General features: G+C 33.5%; 1 protein-coding gene across 2 annotated transcripts in view; it reads left to right on the top strand.

The window, feature by feature from the left end:
- The first annotated feature begins 14,811 nt into the window (after window positions 1-14,811).
- sav (scaffold protein salvador) overlaps window positions 14,812-24,967 on the top strand; it is a 78,335-nt gene continuing 68,179 nt past the window's right edge. The window contains exons 1-2 of one of the 2 annotated variants that reach the window (XM_035352179.2): window positions 14,812-14,979; window positions 15,505-15,597. In XM_035352179.2, coding sequence (XP_035208070.1) covers window positions 15,507-15,597 — 91 coding nt within the window. In that variant the 5' untranslated portion in view covers window positions 14,812-14,979; window positions 15,505-15,506. Of the gene's footprint in view, window positions 15,041-15,504; window positions 15,598-24,967 lie in introns of both variants that reach the window. The other variant, XM_035352178.2, reaches the window with a different exon arrangement.

The following is a 24,967-nucleotide window of genomic DNA, read 5'->3' as shown; positions in this document are numbered from 1 at the left end:
ATTTTCGTGACAGTAAATGCAAGGTGATTTTTCATCTGGTTTTAATTTACAGGTATTGGATTTGTGATTTTGTCCGTACTTACAGCACCTGACCTTTTTAAAGCAGTTATTATGTGAGTGCCCGAACGCTGAACTTAGATGTTTCTCTCCAGCTTTTTATAGCTTTTTAAATCGATCGCTCGAGACAACTCTAACAATTTCTGGAAAGAAAGAAAAAAAAATAGAGTTACGGTCACAGCTAACACAGTAGTCAATGACATTTATTCAAATTAAATGTAAATTACGAGATATCTACGAGTATTTATTAAATGTTAAATTCACGTGCTCATGTATTTTTACTTTTCCGGCTCAACTTTGTCTTAAAATAAGTCTCGTGCTGCATTGCACGGGAATAGAATATAAAATAATTTTAACTAAAAATAGCAAACTAAATACAAAATCCGTCACAGTATATGTACACGTAACTAGAAATCAGTTCTAAATAAGAAATTTTGGAATAGTAGTTGTGGAAGCTATCTTATTTAAATAGGCTATCTCATTCCTGGTGAAAAACCCTTTTAAAAAGGAGAAGAACTGTTCCCGCTTTCTAAAAAAATACCTGAGTGCATCCAGTCTTGGTATATAACTTATTTTCCATGCGTCTTTTGTTTTGCCAGAAGTGCTTAAAAAAAGGAATCTCTTGAAAACTCTGCTTAACTAAATAAGTATGCCGTAATATTCCAACTTCACGAGTTTTGCACACAGAGCTATGGAAAATCATATTTAACTAAATAAGTTTGAAGAGTATCTTTACTATATGCGGCTTAAGTGTCTGTTTGTCGCCGATAGTTTATTGGTTGCTTGCATAACTGTACTAGCCAATGGGGCGAAGTTGCCACGGCATTCAAATAGTCCGTGTACACTGATACCATACATGCAGTTATCATTGTTTTAATTAAATTATCATGATATTTAGGAACATTTAAATATTTTTAATTCATACAATTGTTGCTTATTATGCATTTAACTATATTTACGTATGAATTACCTAGAAACTTGCAAACGTTGAGAAATTAAATTAGAAGAAACCAACTAACGAGTTGTGTGTAGTACATCTCATCAGGTAGGTTTACCCAAACTCCTATGCTACATATCCTTTCGCGTAAAGAGTTTAAAATTTTGCCCTATTTTATTCCGACATTGTATTTTAAACTGAATTTTCCGCTGAACGCAAATTAAGCGTATCGGGGGAACTTAAATATTTGTTTGCATTAGCGATCATCTGTTTTTGAAATGGTTTACAACTGAACTCAAATTGAGCATGTCAGGGGGAATATGAACATTTGTTTGCATTAGCAATGATCTGTTTATAACCAATTTATAATCATCAATTTATAATATCTAGAACAGCGTTTCGTATGACCGCCGGCTTCCTAGTTTTATTATATAAAACTTTTGCTCAATGGTTTTATGAAATAAGATATTGTATTGCTTATACAACCCATCACACTCATTGTATAGAAGTTGCTTTCATAAAATTACATAATTTTTTGGGAATTTTTTTAACTGAATACGTATTGTGACTATTGAATAATGAAGGTGCACTTTTAGTTTTTAGAAACCATTTATTTATAATCATAGAATGTATTATATTACAGAGAACTGCAATACCAGTATAGTTCTATTTTCATATATCTCTGTATCCAAAGTTTTGCCAATTACACTACTAATTATTACTATATATTAAATGTTAAATGTTGCCATTTACAAATTATTAAATATTACAGTGACCAGAGTTTCAGAAAATAAGTCAATCGAGTCCTTTTTCGAACACTCTTCACTGTATAATACAAAAATCAAAATAAAATTTTTCTTCTCAAATCATTTCACGAAATTCTCTAATGAAGGAAAAATTTATAACCAATCTACCTTTAAAAGAGAAATCCGCGGGAAAAGTGTTCAGAAAACTGGCTACGTATGAAGAGAAAAAATAGTGATATAGTCAAATACTTTTTCGCTCTGTAACCAGGAATTTTTAGAACAGTCCAGTAACTTTAATTGCTCAGCCTTTAATTTATACTTATGCTAATGAATAAATTAAAAGAATTTATTCTAGTGTATAAATTAAAAGAATTGAACAGACATGCGTGTTAATTTCAATATGCTGTACATTGAATGTTCTTCAGTCGTGTCATTAATATACATTGAAGTTCGGATGGTTGAAAAAATGGGTGGATTAAAGAACATGTATAAAAGATTTCTTTTATATAGTAGAAAGAAAAGAAATTAAAAACAGAAGGCAACAACTTCGGCATGTAAATAATCTTTTATAAAAATTGTATTAAATTTGGTTTAAATGTATGTTTTAAGATTACGGTGTGACGTTCCGAAATAAATATATATATATTAAGATTATAAATGCGTATTATAGGGAAAATTCTTAGTTATTTTTTGCTAATTTTTAAATAATTAGTATTTGTGAGCTAAGGAACTCATGGCATATTATAGTTTCATTTTTGTACATTATCTGTTACGATATCTGACTGCTAATCAGTAACTTATCCAGTTATTATTAAAACTAATAAATAATAATAGGCGCATATTCCATATAAAAACTAAATACATTTTAATATTAAATTGTATGGGTTTTTCTCTTTTCTTGGCACGAGTGGTATGATAAGAAAGTATACTCAGCTAGCAGGCTGAGAGCCCAGATTTCGAGTCACTGCGAAGATATCATTGATTTCTCATATTATCCGGCTTCAAAAATTCTAAATGACTCTGCATTGGCGCCCGAGTTAAAAGAAGGAGGACGATAATTCATCACCACCAGAATTTGGCTATTAGGTCCTAGCATCTCCAATCACTTTTTAAGTGGAGGAGAATGTAAGGTTTTTTTCCGACCTTACTGGTTGCCTTCGTAATGTAACTGGAAAGTACGTCCGGCTAACACTGGAAAGTAAGGAGTTCTAGGCACTGCTAATTTTCCACATTTCTTGCTCGATAAAAATCTAATGACTCTGCAAAATATCCACCAAACTAGGGCTCCTTTCGTTAGTTTTATATTTTAGGTGTTTCCACCTAATAATGTACTTTAAATGGCATGTTTCATTTCTATGCACACTTATATATTTATCGCCAATAAAAACCCTAATGAGATAAGCAAGTATTGCAATATCCTGAGCTCGTTGTTATGGGTGTATCTGACGGTACGTCCAACTTGCATCGGGAGATTTGTTATTCATATCCCAGTAACAACATAACTGATTTTAAGCACTTTCTGCTCCGAAAAAGCACAATGTCTCCACAGACTGATGATTAAAAAAAAAAAGCAAAGATTAATCAAAACCACCTGATGCTTTAATTCAGATCAAAACAGAAACCTAGATTTCTCCTCCTTAACCTGAATCCTTAACATAAAATTAGAGGGGGGGGGAAGGAATAAATTACATTCTGACTTAGTCCTGACTAATTCAATTTTTCCTGTAAAAAAGTTCCTTTTGTCGTATTTAGCTCTAAAGCCTTGTTTCTTCTTCTTCTTGCGCTCTACAGCCGAATTCCGGCCAAGCCTGTCTCAATCAGTTCCTGCCATCTTGATCCATCCGACGCCACAATCCTCCATCTGTTGACATCAATGCAGTTTTCCCATTGTCTAGCCAACTCGTTTGTGGTTTCCTCTCCTCTTTTCCTCTGACTTTTAGAATGTCAATTTCTTCCCTGGATTTTCATCTTCGTATCTGTACATGTGGCCTAGCCGTCTTAGTTGTGAGGCATTAATAATTTTATTATTTTTGCTGTAGTTCAAAATTATATCTTATTCTCCACATTCCATTTTCCCTTTCTGTTCCGAAAGTTCTTCTCAAAAATCTTTCGTTCAGAATGTCATCACACTATCCTCATCTGCTTTATTCAAATGAGGATAGTGTGATGTCCAGCGCTCACTTCCATACAACACTATAGGTCTTATACAACTGTATTTTAGTTTTACTGCTTAAATATTTTGATTTGAACTGGTTTAATAATCCATAACAGCATACGTTAGTCATGTTAATTCGGTTCTTGATTTCAGTAGTTATATCAACTTAGCCCAAACAGTTAAATTGTTCGACCTTCTCATAAATATAGTAATTCATTTTCAGCAGTATCAGGTTATGTCTTCTGCTTGTAACTATCATGAACTTATTTTTTTCTTCCTTGACGGTCAAACCAATATTTCTTTTTTGTCGACTTAATCACATAAAGCATCAGCTATTCTAACACGTCTTAATATTACTTAATAACTAATTCAGCTGTAGCAAAAATCATCATTATTCGAAATATTTTTTGCTTTTACTTTTATTTCTCAGACTGTTGCTAGTCATGGGGTATACTGAGGGCTAGAATTTTTTTTTTTTTTTTTTTCGTTAGCTATGAGTAGCATAAGTAAGGTCCATTGGGGGGGTCAGAACTAGGAGGGTTAGTTTGCTACGGCTTACTGCAGTTTTCAGATTCTCGAAATACGCCAAAGAGAGCTATAAAATCTATTAATGAAATGAATATTAATGAAAAGCGCTAATACTATATAAAATATCTTATATTAGAAAAGACAAACGTGTGTGCCATGAATGCAAGTCAGCTGATAAATATGCATGTTTACAGAGTATTGAGTGTTGCCATACTTCTTTTAATATTCGCTATTTATATTTGGGAGTTAAACTGATATAAGCATCAGATTTATTTTCTCCAGATATTTTTACCTGCAAAAATTGTTATTGCTGGGAGCTGTAAAAAAGGCTTCAGACATTTGTTTAATTTGTTTTTTCTTTATGGTTTGTTTATTCACAAAGTTTATAACACACAAAACTAACTCACAAACATTGTTAATACACAAAATTACTTACTCAGCATCTGAAAACACTGAAAAGTAGCTAGATGTTTAAATGAACTGTTCTTTGTTTCGAAGGTGTAGGCAATGGTTTGCAAAGCAGATTAAAATGGAATCCTAAGTTTTAAAGCTTTTATTCCAAAAAAGAGGTAACATGTTATATTTATGTATTTAAAATTGTGTATTTTAAGATTCCTATAATACAATCCATAGGATAGTATTAGCCTTATTGTTGTGACCTAATGTTATAATCTTCTTTTCTGTAAATTGTTTTGATGATAGTTTTAAGATATTACAAAATGAATGACTTTTAACCCTCCGAGCGTTACGGGTTTGGCTTTAAAAATTCAAAGTTCCCCAAAATGACATGAATTAAACCTATTTTCTTGATTGTAATTCCAAAATGACCCTCTCGCATTGTACCTTGCTCTTTTTCTTTCAATATACATCCGACTCGAAATCGTATCGATCAGGATATGGTGGAAAATTTCATGTGTATCGAATGGGAAAACCATTCTTCGATATGGAGTTTTACGTCCATATCCCTTGGAGGTTTGGCTTGAGCTACCTACTTTGATTATTGGTTACTTTAGTTATGATTTATTCTTATTTTAATCATTATTCCTATCAGTGATATCAGCACTAAGGCTAGTAGGATTCAGAAAGTCGAAGACAAAAAAAAATTCTAAGTGATGTACTCGTTTAGCTACAGCTGCGGTGTTTCAAAAATAATAATTACGTACTTCTCATTTGGTAAAAAGAAACACTCGAGCAAAATAACTTTAATAATGCCTTTATTTTAAATACTTAGATTCTTAAGCTGTTGTTTTACTCGCAGTCTGAACTACTGAAAAAATTATTGTAACCTCGACACTAGTTGGGATTGTAAAAAATATTGCAAACATAAGGAAAAGGTTATATTTAAAAATATGTATAGGCACGTAAGAAAATGAAAATAAATTGACATTTTGATATTTTAAACCACTACAGGTGCACTTAGCTGATCAATGCTTGTGTTTACAAGTAATATTTTCGAGAGTGAGAGTAAGCAAAAACAATCTGGGAGACAGCATTGAGTAGTCAAAAACCTTTAGTTCTTACCGTGCGCTCAACGAGAATTAACATTAGTATTAACACTCCAAAAAAATAACTCGAGACAGATCATTGGGGATAGAGAACAAGGGTTGAACGTTGTACAGGACATAATTATTTCGTTGGCTGGTTGTTTTAATTAAAAGCATTATTGGATTCTTTAAAGAACCAGAAGCTTACTAGTATTACATAAGGGCTTACGACTTTTGGTTTAAAAAATGAAATGATTAGTGGTAATAAATTATGAGTACGTAGAAAATACAACTTTCAATGGGATTTGGTTAGGGGTTCGCATATCCCCACTTGCTGGAGGTCTCGAAAGTACTTGCTCTCGTTTAAGTATCTGGCTAGACTGTTGCCTCACTCCAGATTTGCACAACTTCCCAATTAGAAGCAGAAGTCGTGAAAAAAGGAAACCAAACACACTCTGAAACTTTTCCAGTAAGCTTGCTTTTAAATTTCACGATCGAAGCCCTCAGTATTAAAAACAATTCAATTGTATTTCCAAATTTTATTACTGTGCCTATTAGGCTCGGCTCCAAGGTTTTCGGTGCCATAAGCACTTAGTACAGTTTGCAACCTCTTGCAAATCAAACACTTTTTCCTTTGCCAAAGCCTAATTATTAAACACATTAGTCTTTCAAAGCGAAGTAGCCTTTTGTTTAGCTACGGAAATAACTTAAATAACGCCCTCCGAAAATCGGCGCTCTAGGCGTCTGTATATGTCTTTTGTGTTTGAAGCAGGCTGTAATGGTGATGAAGATTGTAAAATTCCGCAAGTAATCATGTATTGTTCTTAGGATGCCTGTTATTTCAGAATTTAGACATTATACGGCTAATTATACACAAGATCTATGGAAGAGATGCTATACACTCTAAGCATAGTCAACCTTCTCTTCTATAGACTGTGTATTACACGTATCGTTTTGGAGGGACTAGTACTTTAAAAAAAATTACAATCTTGTCCCGTCTTAAAAAAAAGAGCTCTTATACTTTTACTAAGCAATTACAAATTAGTATCTATAACCTGCAATAATCATTGTCATGAATGCCAAAATAACCATAGAGTTGAACATTTCGATTAGTATATTGTGGTATTCAAAAAATTATAAAAATTAAGAACCTTCATATTGAGATATTATTAAAAGAGAGAGAGAACATTTATGTATTTGAAAGCTGTTTACGTAACTTTTTTGAACTGAGGGGAAGATACCTAGATTTTCCAGACTTTTTTGCAACACTGCCAAGTTATTCTTTCAAAAATTCAGGAAATACAGCATCTAGTGTTTAGAATATTTTCTGTTACGAATAGTGTGTGCTGCAGCTTTATGTGTGGCTAACAAGAAAAATAAGTTAAGCATTGAGATAATGATAGCTATTGTAAATTGGGATGCAAAACTGTTTCATGGAGTGTAAAATGCTTTCTGATATAAAGTGTAGAAAGATCAAAATGTTCTGTTGTTCTGGTACCAGAGCCGGTGCAACCGGTGCGTCCGTAGCGGACAGCAGAATTCAGGGATCACAAAATTCTTAGAATCTAGAGAATTATCGAGTAACAAAACTTTAAGATGACAAAAAAGCATAGGATTTAGAAGAGGCAATCGAAATCAGAGGCTGCAAAATTTTTACGATTCAGGGAGACACCAGATAGTAGAATTTAGACGCGCAAGGATAGCACCAGGCGGCAAAATGTTTAGCGCGAACCATGATACTGTGTAAGATAACTTCACCGGAGAAATATTCCCAGTGTAATCTTAGTCATATGACTTTAAGTCAAATATTTCTAATAGTATCGTAGCCATATTGATCGTCTCTTGCCACAACACAATTTTCTATGATTTCTGTTACCAGAGAGTAATTGTAAACTTAGCACGTTTATATCATATATTATTTTAAAAATTTTATTTTATTTTCATATTTAACCCTCGTCCTGTAGCTGTACCCAAGTAAAGCCAAATTAGATAAATTGCTTGGCCAAGCATCCGGTTTTCGTTTATGGCAGAAACGGTCAGCTAGAACTGGAAAAAATTAAAGCATTAACCATAATAAATGACAGTAATTAATGCTTTAATATTTTTCAGTGTTAAAATATTACTTATTCTTTTACATTCCAGAAAATGAAATATTTAAATCTATATCTGTTTAAATGAAATATTTAATCTGTTTAAATCTTTCCTTAAACCTAGATGTAGACAATTTTTTCAAATTACAGTATTTGAGCTTCCTTTCCTAAGGAAATAATTAAGCATTTATAAAACCTGATGAACGTGGGAAAGGTATTGTAGGAAATTAAAATTTTCATATGCTTGATCTCGAATAAATAATCAGTTATCTCCCTTTGTTCTACCCCTCCCCCTCCCACGCCATTGCATTTCTGAAAAGCTACGACCGTATCAGAACTATGTTATTGTTGAACGTCTTCTGAAGATGTACCCTTTTTTTTTTTTTTTTTTTTTTTTTTGATTAGGTTAATATTTTTAACACTTCATTTAACATACTATGCATTTACAACAGCATATTAGGGCCTTCATGATTAGGAGATTAGTCACATGCAGAGCCGTTCCTAGGCCATTGGCTGCCGCCCGCGTACTTTCCTAAGATAGCCGCCTCCAAATTTAAAAAAAAAAAAAAAAAATGCTCAGTGATTAAAATTTTTTATTTCATACTCATTGAGTACTTACAAATTGTATAAAAATTACTTACATGTGACAAGTACTTACAATTAATTTAATGAATTTAAAATATTTAGGCATGGTGTCGCGAGAGTCCAGCCGCCCCTGATTTGGCTGCCCGCCTACATTTACGCTCTGCACCTTCGCTAGTAACGGTCCTAGTCACATGTATTTCTCCATTATTTGGCACATCGTTCATTGCATGTTAGGACACAATCATGGTTAAGTTTCTTCACGCTTCTTTTTCATCTTCTCTACGTTACTTGAGCCCATAAATAATAGCCCAAAGGAGAAATTTGCCCAGAAGGGCTATTAATTTTGTTTTGGTATTTTACACCGGTTCACTATAAATTTCAGTTCCCTTCGCAAATTGTTGCCATCAAATATTAAAGCCCTGCATTACATTTCACATTTCAAGAAATTAAATAATGAAGAATCTGCATGAATGTGTGTATGTTTCTCGCACTGTGAAAACACAACTATTCCTAAAGACATCAAATTTTGAATAACGTAGTCCTCCTTTCGAACATGGGCATCTGGAAATCCAAATCTGGAATTTGTTTTCTTATCCATTTCATATTTTGTCAAACATTAAAGAATTTTTGATTAACCAACTCAACGATTTCAAAGCGAGCGATGGCAACACTGTATTTTAAAAAAAGGAGTTTGCATAATTATGTACAGACTGTGTATCAGAAATTCTAAAGGTATGCTATTTTAAATATTTTGTGATATTGCTTTTGAAGTGAATTTTATGGTTTAAGCAGGCACGCACAAAGCCTAATCGGTGCCGTCGTGCAAATGTCTAGCGAGCGCCTTTATGCAGTGACGATATTGAAGGGACATTGCTTATGGTTAACATTTAAAATGAAGCGTTATTAGCACAATAAAATGAAAAACAAAAAAAAAAAAAAATTACATTTTATCTTATAATTTGTAAAAATATGGAAACATTTTGTGCTTTGTTAAAACCCACACTCAGGCATATTTATTGAAGAATTATACATATATATATGTTATAAAAAGCCGCCCAACCGGTATAGTGGTTAGCGTTGCTGACTGCCATGCCGATGTACCCGTGTTCAAATTTCGGAGAAGGCATGGATGTTTGTAAATGTATCGTGTTCGTGCGGCATGGGGCACTCTAAATATGCGATGCAAAAGTCCTCTCGAAAAGTCGGTGGTGGGAGACGCTCGGACACGTGCCCCAGAAATGCTCTCCATCAAAATTGGGGATGAAACTGTGCTAATTCACACTGTCACCTGTAAGGTGCTCAAGGTTGTTGCCAACGGCAGGCGTATCTTGCGCTCATTGCCACGATGAAATTCGTGGGCTTGAGCTGACTATAGGTTGGACAAGTAAGCATTAATCAGACACCACAACAACAACATAAAAACGTAACACTGCAAACGAAGCGGAATAATACACTAAGCAAACGCATTGGATACCAAATATATTGCTAAACACTATTTTTTATCTTAAAATTAAAAACAAATTAATTTAGATATCTAATAGGTTTGCTCTGAATAAATTGTTGTTCGCAGAGGGGTTTATGACCAGGTTCAAACCGTGATTACAGCAGGACATAAAAAATGCTCTATGACTGATATCTAGGAATATATCCAAAATTCTTTTTTGCACACCGCAGTGTTGTTGACAACGATGTAACTTAGAGTTTCAACCGGCAATGCTACATTTCCTCCAAAAGTTTGCAAAAACTGCAGTTCATACATAAGATCTATAGTAGTATTTATATCGCTATGATTTTCATCAGTTAATGCTTTTTGTAGTTTTTGGCATAAATTGAGCCGATCTTGTAAATATATGTGACAGAAAATACGTCATGCCGATGTGTATGTAAGGGTAGAAGCCGGCGCCGTAGATGCGATCGACAAATCGCTTAGACCTTATTTTGTGTCTACTGTTGCAATCGTAGTAATCTGTGCGACATTTATCTTTTTGGCGGATTTTTTTTTCGATTGATTGTTGTTATTGTTATTTCTACATAAAAAAGGTAAGTGCAGTTACATATTATGTTAACTTAGGTTAGCTTTTTAATTCAGAAAAGCGATGATTTGACCATAATTACTCAAAAATATTTTCTTACATGAACCATTTGTTTATTAAACTAAAAATTATTATCATTCGAGAAGAAATTTTACGGACATATTTACGGAGTACCACTGACTTAAAATATACCTATCTGAGATATGAAGAAGTAAAAATACACAAGGTATTCCAAAATCAAAAATTGGCCATTTTCCGATTTTTAGCTATATGGAAAACAGAAGGAAAATGTTCCCTTATTTCATTACGACTTAAATACATACTTTAAATTTGATTTATTTACTTTAATAAACAAAAGAGTACAACCACCTCCTTGAATTATTTGGTATTGATCTAATAGTTTATAAATTTTCCAAGCAATGGTTTAAGATATACTCAGGTTTTCAGAAGTAAGGTCAAATATTTCAAAACAGTGACTTTTCAAGTGTTCTTAAGAAGTGTTTTACGTAATAGTTCTTATAATAGTTATTTTCTTTATTTTACTTCCGGTTTTCTGTTTTCACTTTTCCTTAGATGTCGGAAGAAAAACAGAAAAAACTGTCTGAGGATCAGAATGCAATGAAGAAAAAGAAAGGGAGAAGAAACTTAATAAACCACAAATTTAAAATTACTTAGTTTTTCCCAAACCCAGAGAATACCCAAGATGACCCTACTGGTACTAGTTGTGCATCAACATCTAAGCTGCCATTGAAATTGCCAAAAGAAACTAATAATCAGAAACAGTTAGAAAGTGTTTTCACTCGGGAGTTACCTTTAACTTCAACACACACTCACGGATCGTAGAAAATACAGAAGAAATACTATTGAAACTACTTTTTCTGCAGTAGATACTCATTTTCCTGTGCTTGATGATTCCGGATTAAGCACAAGTCCATTATTGCCATCCCAAGTTCAAGCCTTAATAGAAAATGGTTCTGAATATCCTGGTTTCGAGTTTCGGTTTCCCAAGAGACAAAAATGGACGTATTTTTTTTTAGATGCACTTTTGTCGAATCTTACCAAATAACGAAAGAAAGGTTGCTAAATTCTGCTGAAAAAATTATGTTTATCGTTTTTGTTGCAAAATTTTTAACAGTTTCAGCAACGCAAAACTGAGTAATTCTGAATTTAACGAATGAGCACTTAAAACTCATGAAAAAATTTAAATGCATTTCCGGAATCTACTTCTTTGGTCCGATTTCTTAGAACGATTACGAAAGAATAAACCTGTTGATTCGGAATTTCAAAATTTATTAAAAAAAAAGACTAAGCATTGGCGCGATGTTATTGAAAGAATCATCTACGCCATTCAGTATTTAGTCAAACAAAACTTAGCCTTCCGTGGTTTCGGTAACAAGTTATTCGAAAGAAATAATAATTTTTTAAAGTGTATAGAAATGATCACAAAATTTGACTCTATCATGTCTTATATTAATAAAATTCAGACTAAAAAAATATGCGTCATTACCTTGAAGATAAAATTCAAAATGAAACAACTAGGTTATTAGGGGATAATATAAATCAAATTAGTTTAAGTAAGGTCAAACAGGCAAAGTATGTTTCTATTTTACTTGATTGTACCCCTGATGCCAGCCATCAAGCGCATATATTAATTTGTATGAAGTATCTTAATTTAGAAAATGCAGGCATGAGTATTAAAGAAAGGTTTTAGTATTTTGGTGTTACAACAGATACGGCCGGTGAAGGACGAACAACATTCTTATTAAAGAATTTAGAGGGAAATGGTTTAGATCATGGGCGTCTATAACCGTTTGAGAGCCGCATTGCAAAGGACAAAAATATGCGGAGCCGCATTGCAAAGAAAAAAAAAATTGCGGGTCACACATACAATATTTTTTAACAAATTGAAATAAAAATTAGCTCATGTTGTTTTATTAAAATTAATTAACTTCTTTTCATTATTAACTTTTAAAATTTGAATTAGATAATGCATAGGTAGATATTTATTATTAATTTGTAAAAGTTTCATTTCATTTAGTTTGGACTTCATAAAGATGGAAAAAATTCAAATTAATGAGATGGATGAATTTGCTTTTGTGTTGAACAAGCAAATCAATATCGGGTTCAATAGAGGAGGTTGCAATGCTTAATGCATTTTCAAGATTTTTGTCAGTGATCTGTGTCCTAATTTTGCTTTTTGTATGCTTCATTCTTGAAAATAATTGTTCACAAATATAGTACAGCCAAAAGCTGAAGAGACATTAATAAAGCATGATTGGGAAAATTAGGATATTTATCGTGGGGTAGATAATCTTTGTGGCGTTCCGACAGATACTTCAACTTCTATTCATGAGATGGCGCCACGTGTAAAATCCAGTTCTTAATCGGAGCAGCAAAGCGACATCTTTACTCACTTAGACTTCTCGTCACACAACTGTACGCGAAGGTAGCATGAACTGTGTTCCGAGCTCTGTGTTGATCTCTTCAATGTAATTTAAATTGTAATTTAATACTTAATATATTCTTTTGTTATAGGAGATTGTCTATTCTTATTTTCTTTAATTAGATCATGCATTAAGCACACACGACCACCAAATATTTATAAAACTCCAGTAAAGAAACATTTTCAAATTTTTTTTTTCAGTTGAATGTGACTTTGCAGTTAATACTTCATGACATACTAAGATGTTTTTATTTACATTTTTATTTGAAAATAAATGCCAACGAATCTATTATATATGAATCAAATTCAAACATTTATTTTTTAATAAAATGTGTAAATTTAAATACTTTCATAATTTGCGTTTCGGCCGCATTTTAAAGACTTTTGGGCCACACTTTAGACATATATTGTTTAGATGTTAGAAATTTACTCGGCCTGAATTATGACAATGGTTCAAATATCAGAGGTAAACAGTTTTCGAGTAATTATGGTCAAATCGTTGCTTTTCCGAATTAAAAAGTTAACCTAAGTTTAATATATATGCAACTGCACTTAGCTCTTTTTATGTAAAATAGCAATAACAACAAGCAATCACAAAAAAAGATAAATGTTACAACAAATTACTACTATTGCAGCAGTAGACACAAAATAAGGATTAAGTAATTTATCGAATGCGTCTACCCTTACATAAGCATCGGCATTACGTATTTTCACGTTCAAATAAGACAGAAGAGACCACCAAAGACGAACTCCTGCCCTGGTGATAACTTTCGGTCAAATAAGACAACGGGCTAGGAGGAAGGGGCACTTAGATCTGACAATCTCGAGGCTGCCTTAAAAGTTAAACGCCCAACCCGTAGAGGCGTTCCAAGGGGCCGCTAACCTATCGGTCGAGCCCACGAGCTAAGACTGGGTCGACAGGAATATTCAGCAACTCACATTCCACGTCCCCGTTCTAGAGGGATGATAGAAACACCTGCCATCAACAGGGGCCTCAACCCCGGACAGCAGAACGAAGTCACTTAAACACTGTCAGACAGACTGGGCCACCAATCCAGCCTGCTAACACTACGTCATGGTATACAGATGTCATCTTTAGGCGCTTTCAGGGGGAAACCAAGGAAACGTTATGAATATGTAGTTTCGAGGCTTCAGGCGCCCACTGGAAACCTCAATTGCTCGCTGAATTCACTAACTCCAGAGACGGGGATGTTTCGCCCCGGGCAACCATAGAAATATAGCTCAACCACAACCAACGGAACGGACGAAAACGCCCTATGGTCTCTGCCGAGCCTGAAACCACCATCGCTAGCGATGACTCCAGTCCTGTGGAAACTGATTTTAAACACCCGTGGCCGATACAGCCTAGGTACAGATCCTAATCAGTAGCTCCCCAGGTTTTACCTGAGTCGACCACGGGCGGGCAAGAAAAAGTTCTTTTCTGTTCAGACAGGCAGCAAGACAAACTTCTTGTTTTAATAAGTAAAGGTAACACATAAAACGCTGAAAAACGCTCCTTCAGGCGTAATATAAAGTCTGAAAGCTTTCAGATTTTTATTATTTATTATTATTTTTATTTAGTCTGGACCATACTTTTTCACCCACTTTTTTACCTGGCTTTAACAATTTCGTATCAAACACTACGAAATTACTGTTCTCTTAAGCAAAATTTGCCGCTTTCTATTTATATTTCCTACGCACCTAAGCTTGATTTGCTTCGACCTGCGGGCAGAAAGACTTAGTGGATGCAAAACAAGACATCTCTCTGTCTACTATGGTTTGTGATGTGTTGATAATCAAGTGATTTGAAAATACTTGTCAGCTTCAATGTTTTGTAATTTCTGTAAAGATGTCTTCATAAATTTATACTGAACTGTCTGATTCATAAATTTATACTGAACTGTCACATTAACATTTTGTTGTAAGAATATTTATGAAAAATGTTTTATTTGTGTAGCTATTTAAATCCCATAAAACAAATGGTACGTTAATATAGTTCATGTAATTTTCAGCAACCCAAGAAATTTTAATAATTTGTCATTGTTATTTATTACAGTTTTTAATGGAGTCGTACATTTTCATTAGACATATTGAAAAATGACTGTAATTATATATAAAAAAGGATTTTATTTATGTATTGACTTGTGTTATAAAACATAAATTGTGTATTTATGTATTTACGTATTTTAGTTCATACTTAAACCATATATATTTCTTAATAATATATTATATATCAGCGTTAAGGTTTAATAGTACTTTGCAAAAGTATGGAACTGCTGAACTTTTAAAGAATTCACATAATTCATCAAGTGCTGAAGCGAATTAATTTATACTCGCGATATTTGAAATTCTGCGGTTAAGTATTTTAATAATTAGTAATAAGCATAAAAATGTATTTTAGATTTGTAGTTTTATTGTATCTAAATATTTATTCATTTTGATTTAGCCATGTTATCATCAAAGAAAAAAGATTTAAAATATCTAAGTGATGGTGTGGCTGGAAAATATGTCAAGAAAGATACACCTCCTGATTTACCTAGTAAGAGAACTTTTACTTGTCTTGATCTGATTAATTATAAGAAGTGTTTTTATAGTATGTTACTTTAAAATTGGAAATTTTAGGCTGCTTTTGCACCTGATTAGACTCATAATCTTGGGAACAGCAGCTGTAGAAAAAAACTCAAGTTGCTTAACATTTTATCTCACTTTATTTCCATTAAGTGTATTTTCTTCATGAAAAGTGCACAAATGCAGGCTCACTTGAACTACAATCTGAAATTAGATACAGAAAATAAATACTACTCCGTGATGACATGAGTTACGATTGTAAATTGGGGACGGGGGGTCTGAAAGGACTTTGACGTGCCTGTTTTAAAGTAATATACTACAGTAAGTGGCATATTCAGTTCCTAAGAACTTCACATTTCTAGTGTTCAAGCTATTAAGGTGTATGAATGTTGCCTAAAAATTACTTGATCATCAGTTATGTAAAAAATTGCGTAATATGCAGGTTTGAGTTTCCTCTGAAAGAATTATGTTTCGTTCAGGCTAATAGATAAAACTGGAAGAAATTAACAGTGGTGTATCTGTGGTGAGGCAGCTAAAAAAATAAAAGTTGTTTGAAATTTATTTAACTTATTGGGAAATGGCTTATTATTTCTGCAGTAAAATACAAAGTAATCAAATAATTTTCCCAAAACATTCCAATGAAATGTATGGTAGAATTCTTATTCATTTACTGATGTAATATTCACCGAATTTTTTTCTCTTGAATATGAACTAATTTTTTCAAAATTTCTCTATTTAAATAATACCCTATAGTATTTCAAAATTACAAAGTAATTTATTGCATGTAACAGCCAAAAAATGTTCTGTTTTAATATTTTGCAATATGGTAGTGATGGTTTAGATTCAAATCTGTAATAATGAATTAAATTTTTTTTGTTCTTTTTGGATAAATGTATGTTTTTTTTATTATTATTATTTTATTTTATTTTTTTTATTATTTCCGTTATTATTATGAACTGAAATTCAGTTTTAAAATTTATTTAAACTTACGATGTGAAAGCAGATCTTGTAGCAAGTATAAGAAGTACATATTTGTAGTATCAAAGAAATTTATTGCATGTATGAAAATGAGGCTAAATATACATATAATAAAGATATTTAATTGACTAATCATAAAATTAAAAATCAGTCATCAAAAGTTCAATTCAATAAAAAGAAATTCTAGTTTTTGTGATCTGAGTTTATCAAGAAAGTAAGTATATGAACCTGATTTAAATGCTAATCCTTTATGTAGCACAATAAATAGGAGGAAATAACAGAATTCTATGACAGTACACTACACTTACTTCCTACATCAGAACACTAGCCCTAATCAGTTATAGCATATTAGTGCCATCTGTAGTCTGAAAATCACAAAAGAGTTCTAGATTCGGAATGAACAGTATAGTAGTGTTCGTTGTTGGTGCTAGACATTTTGCCACCCGGTGCATCTCTGCAGTTCATATATTGTGCCGCCCAATGATTCCCTAAAGACTAAACATTTTGCCACTTTAAAATTAATTACCACTGCCTGGTGCAGCCACAGAGGTTTTCTGGTGTTTCAAAATATTCTAATATCTATAAATCGACATCAATCACTTTTAAAATGTAACTTTTAATATGTACAATATTTACAGATCATTGATCTAAATATGGTGGTTCAGTTGACAAACAAATCTATATGCTTTCATAATCGAAAAATAGGAACCGAAGTGTTCCTAATCAAATAGTGTGTGAACCATCAGACATCTATCTATTGAGCTGCCGGTGGAGAGTCTATAGAAATTCAGAAGGCACGTTGCGTCACGTTAACGTGCAACGCTAGCGCCATCTATCAATTAATCAAAATAATTTCCACATCTGGCGCCTGCCTTCGTAATACCTTGCCAAGGGTTACCAAACATTTTTTATAAAGGGCCACGTTGTGAAAATTTTAAGTTCAGCAGGCCAAATAGCAAGCATAAAGATATGAATGGGTAATTTTCTCACAGTGCAAAAAAAAAAAAAAAAAAAAAAAAAAAAATTTAAATTATGAATTGGTATTTTTACATATTATTTAAACACATTTTGCTAACACTTACACACGTACGAAAACATGCACACTTATAGCTACCAAAAAATTAAAAGATATTCATTAACTTATTAAAAAATTTTCTTATTAAATAGATTAAAAATGCTAATGTGAAGAATATAATTGTTTTTCCTGAGATAATATTTTGTCATGCTGGAGTTGAAAATGAATACTTCCTACTATTAAAGTTGCTTCAAATGGTCATGTGTAAATAATAATCTGAATTACGATTTTACGTGCTTCAGTTTTGAAAATGTCTTTTCGCATTAGTAAGTACCCCCAAATATGGATATCCATCCCCATGCATATGATTTTAATTCAGCATATTTATAAAATTGAGCTAGATCCTTTTCATAAAACATCATTTTTAGCATATCCTTTTGTAAATATATCACTTCAAGTTGAAGCTGTGATGAAGCTCTTCAGTTATACAGTTAAATGGATTTTGAAACATGGAAATATCTTTTCCCCTTTCATCAGGATCCACAAAACGCTTTGTAATTGTAGTACAAGTTCAAAAAATACATTTCGTACAAATGTTTTTGGGAACAGGGATTTTTCTAATCTAAAATTTTTTAACAGTGCGGAAAATGGTCAGATTTGTTTAATGTTACTTGTGTTTTGAACCATGCAAATTTTCGGTGATATGCCTTTATCATAAAATACGTTTCACATGTGAATAGTTGTTTTCACCTGTAATTTTAAATTGAATTTGTTGAGATATCCCACAACGTCTGTGACAAATGCTAATTTCCATAGCTATTTGCTGATCAATAATAAAAAATATAGGCAGTTTTTCTCATTAAAAAAATATCTATGACTTTTCTCATTTCAAAGAATTTCAAGAAAACTTTTGCATTGCTGAGCAATCAAACAGCTATATGATAAGGAAAGCAGGATATTTCTCTCTTTAATAAAAATCCATGAAACTGGCAAGGGTTAGGTCCACATAAGAGCAAATGAAGTTTACTACGCATACAACTAGTTTAATAACACATGACAGATTGAGATGTTTCCCACAAAGGGCTTTCTAGTGAATAATACAAAGAATTACTAGAGATTTTTAAATATTTACCATCTTCAGAAGTCTTAAAAATTTGTCTTCCACCGCCAGTTGCGATGAATTTTAACCGATTTCCATTGCAAATTGTATTGTATTAGCATTTCCTTGACTTCCTTGAATATATCTTCTCCTGTAGTTTTCCCATGCAGATTAGTCATAGAAGCTAATTCTTCGATCACCTCAAATTTGGCATTGACCCCTCAAATAAACACCAACAATTGGGCAATATCTGTCAACTCGTCAAGAACCACTGACAACCCTTTGAAATTTTTTACCTTGTCTTTTAGTTGACTCTGATGTGCTTCCTGATGTCCTTAAGTCTTCTAATATTTGTTTTCTTAAAAACACTTCTGGATGAAAATATATCTATTTCAACTGCCACAAACAAACATAATTTAATTCACAATCAGTAAATGGTTTTGCTTTTGTGGGTAATAAATGAGCTGTTCGAAAGCCAAGTTACAACTTCATTATAATTTTTTAAATTATTTTTGTGAATAAATTGCATTGTGATAATGCATTCTGTTATAAATGTTCAAATTTTAATGATCATTCATTTTCTGTGAGGTTTGAATACCATTTGCGTGCTTAGTTTGGCAATGACAACGTATATTGTTAATCTTTTCACACAACTATTATGTCATTGCATATTAAACCTAAAACTTTGTTATTTAATTCTATAACAAAGTAATTGGCACTCCATTCTGCTTTAAAAGCACAACATTCAAGGTCTACTTTATTTGATTTCAAAAGTGTCATGGTAACAGCAGGTAGGTTAGTCATTACTATAGCTATCATTACCAAACTTTCTACAAGTCTTTTCTGGGTCTTGGAAAAGGTCAAAATCCACTTTTTTGCAAAAAAAAAAAAAGTAGCTAAAATTAGAGCTGTTAATTAAAAATTTAGAAAAATGATAATTTTCTCCCTTGTTTTTTCGAGTGGCAACAGTCTCGCAAGCTGGAGATGAAAATTTGCTTTATTTCGAAAGTTGTTGCCACTGCTCGCTTTCAAATTCTAGAGTTCGTTAATAAAAAATTTTAAAGTTTTACAATTAAATAAAAATAGCATTGCTAAACATTAAATACATTATTCCCAATTCCAAAAATTTGTGGGAAGACTATTCGACCGTTTCGACTATTCCGATTTTTGTACGACTTTAATTAGCTGAAATATTAATTAAAAACTCTCAAAGCACTAATTTTTGCACTCATTTTTCTGAGTGGCAACAGTCTCACGCGTTGGAGATAAAAATGCTTCATTTCGAAAACTGTTGCTACTGCTCTCTTTCAAATCGTAGAGTCTGTTAATATAAAATTTGTGAGTTTTACAAAATTTATACATATAAAGAAGAATGTTTGTTAGTGTTTTGTTTGTTTCTTCACATTATTGATTTCTAATCAATTATATTAAATTTTTTGCAACAATTTAATTGATTAAAATTCAATATAAGTAAAATATCGGATGGAACTTGAGCTTTTATGACCATTTAATTAGAAAGACAAAAATCATTCAAAACTGTGTGCCATTGTTGCTGATATAATGAGAGATAATTAGCTTATTTTTCTATTAAAAATTTTTATGTGGGTTTACATATCGCATCAGACTGAAAAATGTGTGACTATGAATTGTATTTTTTTCATCATTATTAGAGAAGGATTGGAACGATATTGTTCTCTCTGTTGTTAGAAGTGTTACTCTCAATCTAACTTAACTGGCATCGGGTACTTCCACTAGTGAATAAAATAAAATGAAAAGAACAAAATATCCTAGACTACCTTGTCAGACTTGCATTGCTATTGCAAAACTCAACATGCTCATGCAGCACATAATGCACAAACATTTTCGTGTTGGAAGTGCTTTTAAAAACAACAGGTGAGAGAATGCAGTAGTAGCACCAATTGTGGTCATTGTTCACAATATTTCAACTCAACTGTCAGCCATTGCATAATAGCACATAATTTATTTTTCATGTAATGAATAGCATGGGATTTATTTTGCTTGTAAAAAAAATCATCCCATAGTTTGCTGTTGCATAATAGCCAGGTAATTTATTTTTCATGTAAAAAAAATATCATCCCATAGTTTGCCAACCCCTGTTATAGATGAATAAAATATAATTATAATTCTGTGAATAAGAAGTAAGTAAAAAATTAATTTCCTTTAGCTGATGTTCTTTATTGTGGAAAGCCACCAGTGGTCGAACAGTAAAGTCACTTAACACAATACCAACCGGTAGCGTTTCGAACATACTATGCCCTTTCACCGCCCACTCAGCCACAGATCGTCCGAGACACCGGCTCGGTTTAGGCCTGGACTGACGCGCGGGAATATATGTGCTTTTCTTAAACTCTGGTAAAATTGTACGCTTCGTGTTATTGTAGGGTAACGAAATTTAATAAAATCTTTTACTTTAATCATATTAGTGTTAAACAATATTTATTTTATCTATTACAATTGTTTTCAGTTTATTATTTACATAAAATATACCATAATCTATATAACAATATTCGTCAAAAAAAGTTATTTAATATTTTTTTAAACTATGATAGCGCTTGAAACAGTCACCTTTGTGTAGTGAGACGTTGCAGTATTTACAAGCGAAACCTGTTCTGCTTAGTTTTTTTTACTTGCACAAATTCTGCATTGTCGTAGGGGTTTTTTACATTGACCGCTGGTCACTATATTTACTAGTTTATGCTTTCCGAAATTTGCCAGTCTTCTGGGATGATCAAATCGAGATGTGGTTCTTGTGGGTTCAGAATTAGGTAAATCCTTATCTTGTTCTTCAGTTTCACAGTCTTCTATCAATGAAAGTGCCACTTTGTGCAGAAAATTTTTATATGTAATCTTCTGTCCGTTCAGAGTTGTTTATACTTTAAAGGAGTTAAAAAGTGCACTATTGATGAAGAGCATTACGACACGTTTCATTAATTTTTTTGTCTTCCTAAAAATGGAGTAATAGGACAGATATTGATCTACGCCCTTCATATACACTGAAGTGACAAAAGTCATGGGATATCTCCTAATATTTTGTCGGTCCTCCTTTTGCCCAGCGAAGTGCAGCAACTCGACGTGGCATGGACTCAACAAGTCATTGGTAGTCCCCTTCAGGAATATTGAGCCATGCTGCCTCGATAGACGTCCATAATTGTGAAATTGTTGACGGTGCAGGGTTTTGGGCACGAACTGACCTCTCGATGATGTCCCATAAATGTTCGATGGGATTCATGTCAGGCGATCTAGGTGGCCATATCATTCGCTGGAATTGTCCAGAATGTTCTTCTAACCAATCGCGAACAATTGTGGCCCGGTGACATGGCGCATTGTCATCCATAAAAATCCCATCGTTGTTTGAGTACATGAAGTCCATGAATGGCTGTAAGTGGTCTCCAAGTAGCTGAAGGTATCCATTTCCAGTCACTGATCGGTTCAGTTGCACCAGAGGACCGAGTCCATGCCATGTAAAAACAGCCCAGACCATTATGGAACCACCACCAGCTTGAACAGTGCCTTGTTGACAACTTGGGTCCATGGCTTCGTGGGATCTGCGCCACACTCGAACCCTACCATCAGCTCTTACCAACTGAAATCGTGACTCATCTGACCAAGCCACGGTTTTCCATTCGTTTAGGGACCAACCGATATGCTCACGAGCCCACGAGAGTCACTGCAGGTGATGTCGTGCTGTCAGTAAAGGCACTGGAGTCGGTCTTCTGCTGGCATAGCCCAAGGAAGACAAATTTCGCCGCACTGTCCTATCGGACACATCCCTCGTACATCCCACATTGATTTCTGTGGTTATTTGATGCAGTGTTGCTTGTCTGTGAACATTGACAACTCTACGCAGACGTCGCTGGTCTCGGTCGTTAAGTGCAGGTGGTCAGCCCCTGCGCTGTCCATGGTGGGATGTTATGCCTAAAATTAGATACTCTCGGCACACTCTTGACACTGTGGATCTCAGAATGTTGAATTTCCTAACGATATCCGAAATGGAATGACCCATGCGTCTAGCTCCAACTACCATTCCGCGTTCAAAGTCTGTTAATTCTCGTCGTGCGGCCATAATCACGTCAAAGCCTCTTCACATGAATAACTTGAACACAAATGAAAGTCCTGCCAAAGCACTTCGCATTTATACATTTTCTACGTGATACTACTGCCATCTGTATATTTGCATATTGCTATCCCATGACTTTTGTCACTTCAGTGTATTTATTATAATCTATTATTGAAATAGGCTTTTGTATGGGGCAATCTGATGTTCTGCTTCTGTTTCTAGATTCCGCCATTTGTGCAAAATGTATTGTTGTTATCATGTTTACATTCCTTTTGCCATTATTCTATACTTGTAATAAAATATGGCCATTTCTAAGAAATTGATGTTGGTCTCTTGAAAGCTTGACCGTTTGAAGTATTTGAGGAAGACCTCTGTTCTTTCGAATTGTCCCGCACACTCGCAATTCATTTAAAAAAATTTTTTTAGCTATGTTGACACTATTATAATAATTATCTTGATATATATGGTGCCACATGTTCTTATACGGTCCAATGACCGATAATACTGTCTCTTCTAATTTTTTTCCATCAGCAGCATACACACAAAAGTTGGATATGTATCCTGTACGAGCTTCAGACAGCATTCTAACCAGTATTCCATATTTTGTAATTTTTGCCGGATTATATGTTTTGATTGACAGTCTACCTCTCCACGGAATTAAACATTCATCTAGAGACAATTGTTGATCTGGTTTATATATGTTGTTAAATTTTTCCTTGAAATAATCATGGACCTTCACCAGCCTGTGCGAATTGGGAGAAATATCGTTATTATTACAAAAATGCCAGCTTTGCATTATTTGTAAAAATCTGTTCCTGCTCATAACCTTCGAGAAGAACGGCGTTTCTATAGATGGGTCTGTAGACCAATAATCGTAGAGAACGTCCTTCTTTAATTGTCCCATGAAAATGATCAGGCCCAAAAGTTTCTTCATTTCAGTCACCGTGACGTCTTTCCATTTTTTCGTTTTTTATGTAATTCTATATTTTTCCAGAATTTGATAATGATATCTATTAGACACCCTCACGAAGTGCTCAATCAGGTCACTTCCAATGAATAAATTCACAATATCCATTACGTTTTGGAGGAACTTGGCATAATCTTTACGCCAGAGCTGCTTTTGAAAGGTTCCAAAATTATACTCTTGTCGTTCGTTGACCATGTATCATTGTTGTCTTCAACATTATTATTCATCTCTTCGTCTTCTGAATCACTGTATATTAGCGGTACAGGACATCGCTTTCGAATGGCTATACTACTGCTATCACTTTCGTCATCAGTACTACTTGCTGAACGGCAGTCAAGACAATCTGACAGGTTGTCAAGATAAAACTCGCCTAGACTATCCTTTCCATTCATTTCTAAGGGCTAAAGCTTAGAACAAAGCACCGATTATCTGAATAAAGAATGCAAAGTGCTTGCTACTTGTCAATCTAACAGAAAGATCAAGTCGATTAATTGACGATCGGTCGGTAAGCGCTGGGGATCAAAAGTCGATTAATCGACGACCGGTTGGTAAGGTCCTGTTGTTTTCCAATGATTCGCCTACAAGTTACAGTTAAAAAATCTTTAATCCGGAATGATCTATAATCCGGACCTCAAAGCTACAAACTTTCTGCGCATGCGCATAACACCTTTACGCATGCACGTTTAATGTATAACGGACAGTATGAGCTAAGCTAAAATTATCTAATTATCTATTTCAGTTAATGTTGCAGATTGCGTTGTTCCTTAATCTTCTAATTGGACCCGGCTTACTGTGTTTTGCAGACTGTTAGAGCAATTTTATAAAAGTAAGCATGAACTATTGATTATGTCAAAAAGAATTTCCAATTCTGGAGCTGCCAAAGGATCTACAAAGTGAAAGCATATTTCGATTTCCATCAAGCAAAAAGTGGAATTGCTGCAAAAAATGGATAAAGGCATATCCTTTGTTTCTCTAACCATTCCTAAATCTATTTATCAATTTTACGCTGCTTTGCAGTGAGGGGGGGGGGAACGTCGCAGCGTGCAATGAACTGGAAGTTGATCTGTCAGCACCATCCTTATCTTCAGGGCAGTTGTTTTTATTTTATTCGGCTTATAATTCCTTACTAAATGTAGTATTTCATCTTGATGTACTCCGTCTTTGATATGATTTGAATAAAATTCCTCATCATTATAAATATCAC

This window comes from Stegodyphus dumicola, chromosome 7, assembly GCF_044657685.1.
Source record: "Stegodyphus dumicola isolate Sdum_Otavi_A_Nest chromosome 7, ASM4465768v1".
NCBI classification, from domain to species: domain Eukaryota; kingdom Metazoa; phylum Arthropoda; class Arachnida; order Araneae; family Eresidae; genus Stegodyphus; species Stegodyphus dumicola.
The sequence above is the reverse complement of the archived record's forward strand: the minus strand, read 5'-3'. Positions and strand labels throughout refer to the sequence as shown.